This window comes from Triturus cristatus, chromosome 7, assembly GCF_964204655.1.
Source record: "Triturus cristatus chromosome 7, aTriCri1.1, whole genome shotgun sequence".
NCBI lineage: Eukaryota > Metazoa > Chordata > Amphibia > Caudata > Salamandridae > Triturus > Triturus cristatus.
In genome coordinates this window covers 574,307,707-574,319,733 of record NC_140590.1, presented here as the reverse complement: position 1 = coordinate 574,319,733, position 12,027 = coordinate 574,307,707, and the positions used below count along the sequence as shown (strand labels likewise).

Sequence of the window (12,027 nt, the reverse complement as noted above, 5' to 3'; positions counted from 1 at the left end):
AAATCTTGTTGTGTTCGTCAAATTGTGTAAAAAAAGAGTCTTGCATGTGCAAACGGAAAAATAATTCCACCACCCGCCAGATGGCGGAATTTAGTGGAAACTACATGTTACACATGTAGCGCAGAGTTCTCGAATCCCGCCAACTATACAAGCGGAATTATATTTACGCCCAGGCCTAGTATTCAGATCTCTATATTACGAACAAGCTCTTCATGGCTCTATACAGAGTGGTCACTGTGGCTACTATCCAAATTACTTTTTGTTCAATGACAAAAGTCGTGTGATTTCCCATTATCTATCTGCACAGGAAGTGACACTAGTGCATATCCCATCGGACATCAATGGATTTCCCACTGTCCACATGCAGAGGAACTGGCATCACTGTTTTTTTAGGAGTAGAAGGTAGTGTAACTTTTTTGTTTATATTAATTTATATATTATATTTTTAAATTTGATGTATTTCATTTATTTCTATTTATATATTTTGTAAATAATTGTTTAACGTTTTTTAATTTGTAATTTATAGTTTCTTTTAGTTTGTTTAATCATTTTATATGTGTTCGTAATTTTGGAATAATGTATTTAAAACTAAGTGTAAATATTGTTTATAATTGGTGTTTTTAATTTTGGTTTTGGAGTTTTTTACTTGAAAAATATTTCAAATGTACGTTTTTAAATTGTATAATATTTAAATTGTTGGAGCACACATTTTATTTTTAGTTTTTTAAGTCTAAATCATTTTTATATTTGATTTGTAATGTATTTACCTTAACAATCTTTTGTGTTTTTATGTAATATTGTGCATATTTGAGTGCATCAGATGGTCATAATTTTGAGAAAATGGTTTGGTTTTGAATGTAAATAATAAATTTTAACTTCCTCCAAAATCCATGCCTTTCCATAATGTGATTACATTTCAGTGAGAATATTACATTCAAATCTAATCTCCTTAAGTTTGGAGTGGGAACAGTAAATGTACCCTCTCAAAACGCCAACAGATTCTCCAATGTTGTTAAGTTAGGTTCAGGAATAGAAATGTAACCCCCCAAAGTTCAGCACTTTTTCCGATGTTGCTTGGAGTGAGAATAGTAAACCTAATGCCCCACCCCATTATTATTTGGTAAGTTTTTGGTTAATTTAAGCCAGGCTTTAATTTGACTTGACTACTTGTGATTTTTTTTTAGTGGTATTCTGTTTTTTTGTTTCAAGGCAGGGTAGACCCTGGTTGTTAGTAAACAGTTGCAACGTTGCTTGCTAAAATTTCATACATTTGTTTACTTTGGATATTTTTGGTTTCAGTTGCGTTAAGGATTGTTCTAGCTTTTGCTGGTGGTAGCTTTGTTCTTGTTTTAGTATTTCTAGAAATTGGTAGCATGCTGGGTGGCTCCTTCCAAATGTTCTTTGAGAGAAATTATACCACCCTTCCACTGCATTGTAAGTTTTTTGCTTTTAGAGAGATGCTGCGATCGTACACATTCCATCATGGAATTTTAAATTGTGTTTACGCCTGCAACCTAATTGCTGCATGCCACCAACTCAAGTATCTTCAAAATAGTCCATTAGTCACTAGAGTTGGGGTAGGTTTTTTTTATATGGGGATTCTATTAATATGTCAGTGTTGGGCTTCATCTGTGACAGGGGAACAGTCTAATCAAACTGATTTTTGTAGGTACCTCCATATACTTTGGTTGAAGGGGTAGTAGCACCCTTGAATTGCTCTGTGTAGGTAAACGTTCAGAATTGTTGAAATCATTGCTTGTTCAAAATCAGTAATGATTTTTGGGGGATAGTAATTAATTGTTTTTGTTTAATTTATGTTCAGACTTCGTTAGAGGGTTTTACTTTGCATGTTGGCCAATAAAGCATATATTACAACCACCCTAGAAGTAGCTCTCAGAGATAAAGCCAACCCCAGCACCCTATTAAAGAAGGCAGTAATGCTCATCTACAGACCTTTAACCCCTTCAGTGCCCATGACGAGATGGTCTCGTCATGGGCCGCGGTTGCGCTGTGCCCATGACGAGACCATCTCGTCATGAACTCCGCCCGCTAATAGAAAGCCCGGCACAGGGCGGGGAAAGGGCGGGGCACGCAAGAGGTTAAAGTGGCAGCCAGCCAAACCAAAGGCAGGATCTAATGATAATATTCAAAAAAACCCTGTGTCAACCCAGGCACATCTTAAGGATTTTTGTGGCCCTGTGCCAAACCTCTTTTGGAGCCCCTGATCCCAACAACTTTGAATTTATGATCCATTTTAAGCTAAACCACGCCCATTGAATATACATTAAAAGAAAAATGATTGCTTTTTTAAACTCAGTACCCCTCCCCCTTAACATTTCTCCTTTTCGCACATTTTCTTGATCCACACACAGCACACAGATTGACATGGAAGTGGACTATATGAGACTGTAATAGGCTTGCAAACATTCTAGACCAAAAGAGGTATAGGTTGCTATTATAGATTGCAGTTTGGATTTATTAATGAGGGGGTTTGTACTGACCAAATAACAAGGAGCCCCTTTGAAAGGTGGGTCCCTGGGCCAAAACCCACTTTGCCCATTTCTTAAAATTTCACTTTGTCAGCCAACAGGGTCTGCCACATGCCCATCCGTCACAATCTTGGACAGTCACAAAATAAATTGGCAATGTTGTAAGCCCACTCAAAATATATGTGTGAACAAACGGCAAGAATAGAAGAGTTCAAGGAGTAGCTACAGCAGTAGCCAGTGTGGACTCACCTAAGTGTGGGACTGCAGGAGCCAAAGAAAATTGTGTACGTTGGGTGCAAAATCAGCTGAGGAGAGCATGGTCTGGGTTCACAAATGAGAATTTAGAGGGAGGGGGAGTGCAGAGAGAGAGAGAATGACAATTTATATTTATGTGTGTCTTTGTGCGTATATTTGCTATTATAGTATCACCAAACAAATAGCATTGATATCTGGAAGCTATGCTTGGTGTTAAGGACCATCAAAAGTATATGCTCCCCCATATTACAAGGGGTTCATGTCTGGCTGGCAAAATTGCATCAGTTAATGGACTATTAGTGGTAATGGCATAATAATGGCCATCTTTTATACATTGATCTAGTTGTGGCATACTGGTAGCAATCAGTAACATATTAAGAGTATTAATTGCCTGATGTTAGCCATCCTTAACATAATGGTCACCCCTCGCCTAATAATGGCCATGACTGACATATTGTGAGCATCATGGCCATTATGGTGCCCAGCCTTGGCACAATGCTGCCCATGGTATGATGGGAAACATCACTGGCATAGTGCATGCATCCATGGTGTTATAGTGAGCATCCACAGCCTGAGATTATTCAAATCCCTCAGCATTTGAAGCAGAATTTATCTTGTGAGGCATATGTGCATGTGAGTACTTGGCGAAGATGACAAGTCAATGTCTGGGAACTGTGTACTTCCTAAAAATGATATTTTAAACTAAGTAGTTATATTTTTTTCACAAAAGGTTTTTCATCTGGAACCACTGAGTTTGTTTGCCCAAAAAGAAGAGTGGTATTTGATAGAAAAATATGTACTTTCAGAAACTGATAGTCTGATGATGACAAAAGGCTGCATTTCCAAAACACATTAAAAGCTGTTCGCACCTTAAAATTCTTGGGGGGACAAAACTGATAATCCTGCTGAGGGTGGTCACTAGTGTAACATTAACAGATGTGGTCACTATTTTATAGTGATAAAGTTAGCTAATAGCTCTGGTGGAATTTCCTTTAGCAGAAGTAGCTCATGGTGTATTAGAATAATATATAAATACACATATTTTTAATTGATTGTTAGCAATGTTTTGGTTCTCTGTATTTTTGGTTTTGGTTATTTTTTTTGTTTTATTGTATTAATGATATTTGCTATTTATGTATTTTTGTTTTCGATAGTTAGGTATTTCAGATATACTTTATGGCCATCATTTTGTAGTCAATATTTGTGTTTTATGTATGGAATGGCGCTATTTGTGTCCAAATATTTTTAAATGAATTAATATTTGTGTTCTCAAATTGTTTCAACAATATTCTTGTATGTTGAATGTTGATATTATTTGTGTTGATAATATTTCATCGAAGCTATGAAACACCTTAGAAGGTTTAGACCACTGAAGCAACTGAAGTAATTAACACTGACGCAACTGAAGTAATTAACAGCTAGTCAGTTGTTGCTGCTTCAACATTATCTTTAAAGCCCTGCACATCGTTATCACATTTCGGCCTGAAGTTCCCTAAAGTACTGGATCATGATTCATGCTACCACTGTGGAATGTTATCCACACATGGAAATCCTCAGCCAATAGTCAAGCCACCTACAAGGATTCCAGAAGAAATACATAATATGCTTCAGCCGTCAATGATTTTAAAGGTAAATTAAACCAACAATTTCTGCTTCATAATTTAACTCTGAATATTCCCCAGATATTCTAATTATGATGAATTAAACTTGGTTATATCTTGAAATGTTAGAAAATATTATTTGTCATCATTAATCATTTGTACAAACAGCAATATGTGTTAAAAGGGGTGTGTTTTAACTGCTTGTTGTTTCTTGTCTGGTAAAAATACTAGTTATCTGATTTGTATGATTATACTGTGGTAAAACATTTTTAATACAAAACATCTTCACTTGATGTGCTGGGAAGAATCGAAAAAGGGCTTTCGGGGCAGAGCTTGTTGCTTATTCACTAAGAAGAAAAATGTCCACCTGAAGTAGAAAGGCTGCAGTTTGTTGTACAAACATATCAATTAAGCACAGCTTGACAACGGATAAGATTCACAGTATTTGAATCTATGAAACATCCAATGCTGAATGGTGACAGACCTTTGTAATGATGGAAACCAATGTACCGAGGAAGTGAGCTTTATTGTGCTGAGAAAGCAGCACAAACAACTTGACAATTAAAATGGGTAGTTAAAGAGGATAGTGAGACTTCTCTGCCATCCACTCAAGTAGAGCATGAATTGCTGCCGCCCCGATTTACAAAAAGAAACAGTTCTCCTGAAAAGCACAGCAGACTCTGTGCTGGAGTCTGTGTAAAACTCACTCCCAATGTGTACCTGCTAAACAATCTTCAATACGAGACCCAGAGAAAGCCACTACCCACAAAGAACCTATTAAGAAGTCGTCACCCGTCAGACACAGCGGGCCCAATTCACAGAACTAACTTAAGACAAAATCCTAAACTTACTACCATTTTGGTATTCACAGAACGCACTTACTCATTTTCGTATTCATAGAAGGCACTTACTCATTTCGGTATTCACAGAAGTTAGGAGTCCTAACTTTAGGACTCCTAAGTGCCTTCTTTGAATACCGAAAGCGTTAAAATTAAGATTTTTCTCAGTTTAGTAGTAGTATAGTTAGGACTCGTAACTTTAGGACTCCTAAATGCCTTCTGTGAATACCGAAAGTCCTAACTTTAGGACTCCTAAACTGAGAAAAATCCTAATTTTAAGACTTTTGGTATTCACAGAAGGCATTTAGGAGTCCTAAAGTTAGGACTCCTAACTTCTGTGAATACCGAAGTGAGTAAGTGTCTTCTGTGAGTACCAAAATGAGTAAGTGCCTTCTGTGAATATGAAAATGGTAGTAAGTTTAGGATTTTGTCTTAAGTTAGTTCTGTGAATCGGGCCCAGTCATTGCAGACCCAACATCCACTCTTATTTCCTGTGCTTCACTACAGAGCTCTCTTGGAGCCAAAGTTTATATATATCTTTTTATTATTAGTTTTATGGCATAATAATGGCCATCTTTTATACATTGATCTAGTTGTGGCATACTGGTAGCAATCAGTGACATATTAAGAGTATTAATTGCCTGATGTTAGCCATCCTTAACATAATGGTCACCCCTCGCCTAATAATGGCCATGACTGACATATTGTGAGCATCATGGCCATTATGGTGCCCAGCCTTGGCACAATGCTGCCCATGGTATGATGGGAAACATCACTGGCATAGTGCATGCATCCATGGTGTTATAGTGAGCATCCACAGCCTGAGATTATTCAAATCCCTCAGCATTTGAAGCAGAATTTATCTTGTGAGGCATATGTGCATGTGAGTACTTGGTGAAGATGACAAGTCAATGTCTGGGAACTGTGTACTTCCTAAAAATGATATTTTAAACTAAGTAGTTATATTTTTTTCACAAAAGGTTTTTCATCTGGAACCACTGAGTTTGTTTGCCCAAAAAGAAGAGTGGTATTTGATAGAAAAATATGTACTTTCAGAAACTGATAGTCTGATGATGACAAAAGGCTGCATTTCCAAAACACATTAAAAGCTGTTCGCACCTTAAAATTCTTGGGGGGACAAAACTGATAATCCTGCTGAGGGTGGTCACTAGTGTAACATTAACAGATGTGGTCACTATTTTATAGTGATAAAGTTAGCTAATAGCTCTGGTGGAATTTCCTTTAGCAGAAGTAGCTCATGGTGTATTAGAATAATATATAAATACACATATTTTTAATTGATTGTTAGCAATGTTTTGGTTCTCTGTATTTTTGGTTTTGGTTATTTTTTTTGTTTTATTGTATTAATGATATTTGCTATTTATGTATTTTTGTTTTCGATAGTTAGGTATTTCAGATATACTTTATGGCCATCATTTTGTAGTCAATATTTGTGTTTTATGTATGGAATGGCGCTATTTGTGTCCAAATATTTTTAAATGAATTAATATTTGTGTTCTCAAATTGTTTCAACAATATTCTTGTATGTTGAATGTTGATATTATTTGTGTTGATAATATTTCATCGAAGCTATGAAACACCTTAGAAGGTTTAGACCACTGAAGCAACTGAAGTAATTAACACTGACGCAACTGAAGTAATTAACAGCTAGTCAGTTGTTGCTGCTTCAACATTATCTTTAAAGCCCTGCACATCGTTATCACATTTTGGCCTGAAGTTCCCTAAAGTACTGGATCATGATTCATGCTACCACTGTGGAATGTTATCCACACATGGAAATCCTCAGCCAATAGTCAAGCCACCTACAAGGATTCCAGAAGAAATACATAATATGCTTCAGCCGTCAATGATTTTAAAGGTAAATTAAACCAACAATTTCTGCTTCATAATTTAACTCTGAATATTCCCCAGATATTCTAACTATGATGAATTAAACTTGGTTATATCTTGAAATGTTAGAAAATATTATTTGTCATCATTAATCATTTGTACAAACAGCAATATGTGTTAAAAGGGGTGTGTTTTAACTGCTTGTTGTTTCTTGTCTGGTAAAAATACTAGTTATCTGATTTGTATGATTATACTGTGGTAAAACATTTTTAATACAAAACATCTTCACTTGATGTGCTGGGAAGAATCGAAAAAGGGCTTTCGGGGCAGAGCTTGTTGCTTATTCACTAAGAAGAAAAATGTCCACCTGAAGTAGAAAGGCTGCAGTTTGTTGTACAAACATATCAATTAAGCACAGCTTGACAACGGATAAGATTCACAGTATTTGAATCTATGAAACATCCAATGCTGAATGGTGACAGACCTTTGTAATGATGGAAACCAATGTACCGAGGAAGTGAGCTTTATTGTGCTGAGAAAGCAGCACAAACAACTTGACAATTAAAATGGGTAGTTAAAGAGGATAGTGAGACTTCTCTGCCATCCACTCAAGTAGAGCATGAATTGCTGCCGCCCCGATTTACAAAAAGAAACAGTTCTCCTGAAAAGCACAGCAGACTCTGTGCTGGAGTCTGTGTAAAACTCACTCCCAATGTGTACCTGCTAAACAATCTTCAATACGAGACCCAGAGAAAGCCACTACCCACAAAGAACCTATTAAGAAGTCGTCACCCGTCAGACACAGCGGGCCCAATTCACAGAACTAACTTAAGACAAAATCCTAAACTTACTACCATTTTGGTATTCACAGAACGCACTTACTCATTTTCGTATTCATAGAAGGCACTTACTCATTTCGGTATTCACAGAAGTTAGGAGTCCTAACTTTAGGACTCCTAAGTGCCTTCTTTGAATACCGAAAGCGTTAAAATTAGGATTTTTCTCAGTTTAGTAGTAGTATAGTTAGGACTCGTAACTTTAGGACTCCTAAATGCCTTCTGTGAATACCGAAAGTCCTAACTTTAGGACTCCTAAACTGAGAAAAATCCTACTTTTAAGACTTTTGGTATTCACAGAAGGCATTTAGGAGTCCTAAAGTTAGGACTCCTAACTTCTGTGAATACCGAAGTGAGTAAGTGTCTTCTGTGAGTACCAAAATGAGTAAGTGCCTTCTGTGAATATGAAAATGGTAGTAAGTTTAGGATTTTGTCTTAAGTTAGTTCTGTGAATCGGGCCCAGTCATTGCAGACCCAACATCCACTCTTATTTCCTGTGCTTCACTACAGAGCTCTCTTGGAGCCAAAGTTTATATATATCTTTTTATTATTAGTTTTATGCAGTATACAAATACATAAACCAAAAAGCAGCATACAGAGACGTGGGAACAGCATTTTTAAACAGCATGTGAATGGTAGAGACATCAAGCAATCACCTCAGGAAACAAAGTTGAATAGGGTAATCTTCCTGGTATCACTAGGCACAGGGTGTGTCCCGCATATCATTGTACCTTCGAGGGTGAACTCCACATCCAGCCCATTATATGATCGCTAGCCTGTCCCATTTGCATGGTCAGCCCCTTCCCTGATATATTATTTTCTCATTAAGCATACACCAGTCTAGGATCTGCTCTGAGTCCCTTACTTGGGGAGCTTCAACCCCTCCCCATAATCTCGCTATATTCTGCTTAGCCACTACTAGGCCTAGGCCCAATGAGAGCCAGACCTTGGCATATTTTGGTGGTGGCTCCTCTTCCCAAATATGTGAAATGCATTTCTTTGTAGTTGTTGGGGGGGGTGTTCTCCAAGTACTATTGCATTATTTTCTGCAAGTCGCTCCACAAAGTCTGAATCTTTGGGCACGCCCATAACGTGTGGAAGAAGGTTCCCTCCACTCCGCAGCCTCTCAGACATAAGCCCGTGATGGCACACCCTATACGCCTAAGAGTTGTGCCTGTATAGTAAAATTGGTGCAGTATGCGTAGGAAAATTAATCTGAACCCAGCCTGTATAGAAACCTCCTGGAATGTCCCCAGTGCCGCCTCCCATTCCCCGTCATAACAGTCTCCAATGTCTGCCTCCAACTTGGATCGCAACGCAACTAGGAGATCAGGAGAGTTGTTTCGTAGTTTGCTATATATCAGAGAGGCTGTCTTTTTGGTAATGCTTCCGTTAGGATTCTGTTCTCACGGGAGGAGTGTTCTGGCAGGGGGGTCTCCCCAAGTATATGCACTCTGAGGGCATGTCGGAGCCGGAGGTATCTAAAGACCTTGGTATCAGCCAGTTCATATTGAGCTTGTAACTCTTCCCAAGCGAGCATATTACCATTCCCCCAAACATCTCCCAGTGCGGAGATTCCTATCAAGTCCCATGGTTTAAACCCTGGTAGGTCCCATAGCTGTGACAATGCGTCACTAAGCCATAGTTGGGTCATATCAGTCAGCTTTCCCTTCCATCCCAAAAAGGACGTGATAGAGCGCCATATCTGAGCTATTGTGTGTGTTTGGGGAAACAAGTTTTTACCCTTCGATGAACTATAAAGGATAGCTTGAAACCCTCATGTTCCCATGGATAGCCGCTCCAGCATATAGTTCGGGTCATCCCAAGGGGTGAACACCCAATCATTTACTATCGCTAGATGTGCCGCCCAGTAATATTTCTTTATATCTGGATGGCCAATACCTCCATCATAAACCCCACATACTACTTTGGCTAGAGTAATTCTCGGAGGGGCTGCATTCCATAGCAAAGAGAGTAGGAGGGAGTCAATGGATTTTGGAGCCAGAGTTGACACAAATCGCACTAATATAACGTCTTTCACAGAAGAACACAAACATACCTAGCACCAACCCTCAATCAACTCCATCCTGCACCTACAGTTTTATGACTGGTGACGACAGACCTGTTCAATGCTGAGACACAAATTGCTACTGATCACAAATTTGTTACTACTGAAAAATACAGAGGCTGTGAAATCTCACAATGACCTCTGCTATTTATCCTGTATCTGATAATGCAGATACAGCCATTATCCACATAAAAAGCCATTCTTATGTCAGATGTAGCTGATGTGACTAACTCCACTTCCAACTCACCATCCTTTAGCCGCAAGATGACTGATCCGTCACTGGGATCACTGGAGAAATACCCAAAGCCGTCTGTGTCCCAGAGGAGCTGGTCCTGCGTCTTCTGTAGCTGGATAGCCCACTGCAGCCAGCGCTCGTCCAAGGAGGCCTCATACAGATCAAATAGACCCTGAATGACGAAGGCATAATCCTCCAGAAAGCCAGTGATGGGAACAGAGCTGTGGAGGCATGAAAAAATGAAGAGGTATATTAGCAAATGGTAAGAGACTGTTTGAATGTAAAAAAATATGGCAGCTGTAAGCCATTAGGTAGCTTTATGAGACCGTATAGACAATAATGAGGTCTTGAAGTATTTACAGAAACAATGGATTCCATTCATTAACAGCAGGAAGAACAGAGCAAGCACAGAAAGTGTTATATTTGTACAAAATAAGTTTAAGGGGCACAAACTGGTTTCAGTTTGAATCCAACCAAGCCACTATTGGCACTGCCAATGCATCTCAATCCTGGACTGACTGCATCAAATTCCTTTATTCCTGTCCTAAAACAATTACGGGACCATAATGCCTCAGCTCTGTCCTGCAGCACACCCAACTATTCTATCACCAAGATGGCAGTGGAAAGTGGGAGACGCTAGCTCCTTGTCACTATGTATAATGCACCTTATCTGAGTTAGTATGAAAAATCATATTCGGGTACAATTAGTCTAAAAGAATGTGGCGCCCTAGGAGGTATAAGCACATTATTTTCAAAAGGACTTAGTGTAGAACATTATAAAATAGTAAACATTAAGGTAACAATTCTTTGTTACATGTAAAGACATTCACAATGTTGCAGCAAAAAGCTTCATATGTAGGTTGGCTTGGCTTCGCCTCCACAGTGCTTGCGCTGTGCTTGTGAAATCTCTAGTATTTACTATATCTTAAAAGTCGGGTCTTCTCGGTTCCCGTGGCCGATTTACTGTGTTCATTCGCTTTTTTGTGGAACTTTTTTTTCATCTTCCCCTGGCTGTACAGATTTACCATACTTCTACTAAAGCTCTTCACACTGTTTAAGGCCCATACATTGTCAAGATAAGATCTTTTCCCATGAAAAAGGCAGCTAGTTTCTAAAAGTATGCTGGAATGCTTGCTTTGTATTACTTAGTTGTCTACAGCAGATGCTTTAGTCTTAGAACCTTTGTGGCATTTTCGATTCATGCCTCAGTACCTTTCTTTGGACTTTGCAGGCATTATCAGATTGCTTTTTTCAACTTAATCTATTTGGTCATTTTGATCAAATTCAAAATGTTGTAATAAACATTGCACATTAAAAATAAAGTTAAAATACAAGAACTATTCTATATTTTACTACTAGACAGGCAGCCACAAGTGCAGTTACCTTGCAGACAACCAGGTCATGATTTGAATGGAGCAGCAGGTGCAGTAAAGCCAGACCCAAAAGTTGTGAGGACTCTTCTAAACACATAACATTGCTATATTTGACTACTAGCTAGGCAGTCACAACTACAATTACCTTGCAGACAACAGGGTCATGATATCAACGGTGCAGTAGGTGCAGTGGCACCGGGCCCAAAAGTTGTCATAACTCCAACAAAAAACAAATATTGCTATATTTTACTATTAAACTGGCAGTCACAAGTGCAGTTGTCTTGCAGGCAACATGGTCATTATTTAAATGGTGCAGCAGGTGAAATGGCACCGGGCCCAAAAGTTGTCAGAACTCCTCTAAACACCTAATATTGCTACATTTCACAACTAATCAGGCAGTTACAATTGCAGTTACCTTGCAATTAAAAGGGGCTTAATTTAAATGGTGCAGCAGGTGCAGTGGCACCTTGGCCAAAAGTT

General features: G+C 38.5%; 1 protein-coding gene across 13 annotated transcripts in view; it reads right to left on the bottom strand.

Annotated features, from left to right (window-relative positions):
- Positions 1-12,027, bottom strand: part of SPATA20 (spermatogenesis associated 20) — a 2,191,885-nt gene that overhangs the window by 934,505 nt on the left and 1,245,353 nt on the right. For all 13 annotated transcript variants that reach the window (XM_085617132.1, XM_085617125.1, XM_085617126.1 and 10 more), the window contains one exon: positions 10,187-10,395. In XM_085617132.1, the coding sequence (XP_085473258.1) occupies positions 10,187-10,395 (209 nt within the window). The remainder of the gene's footprint in view (positions 1-10,186; positions 10,396-12,027) is intronic.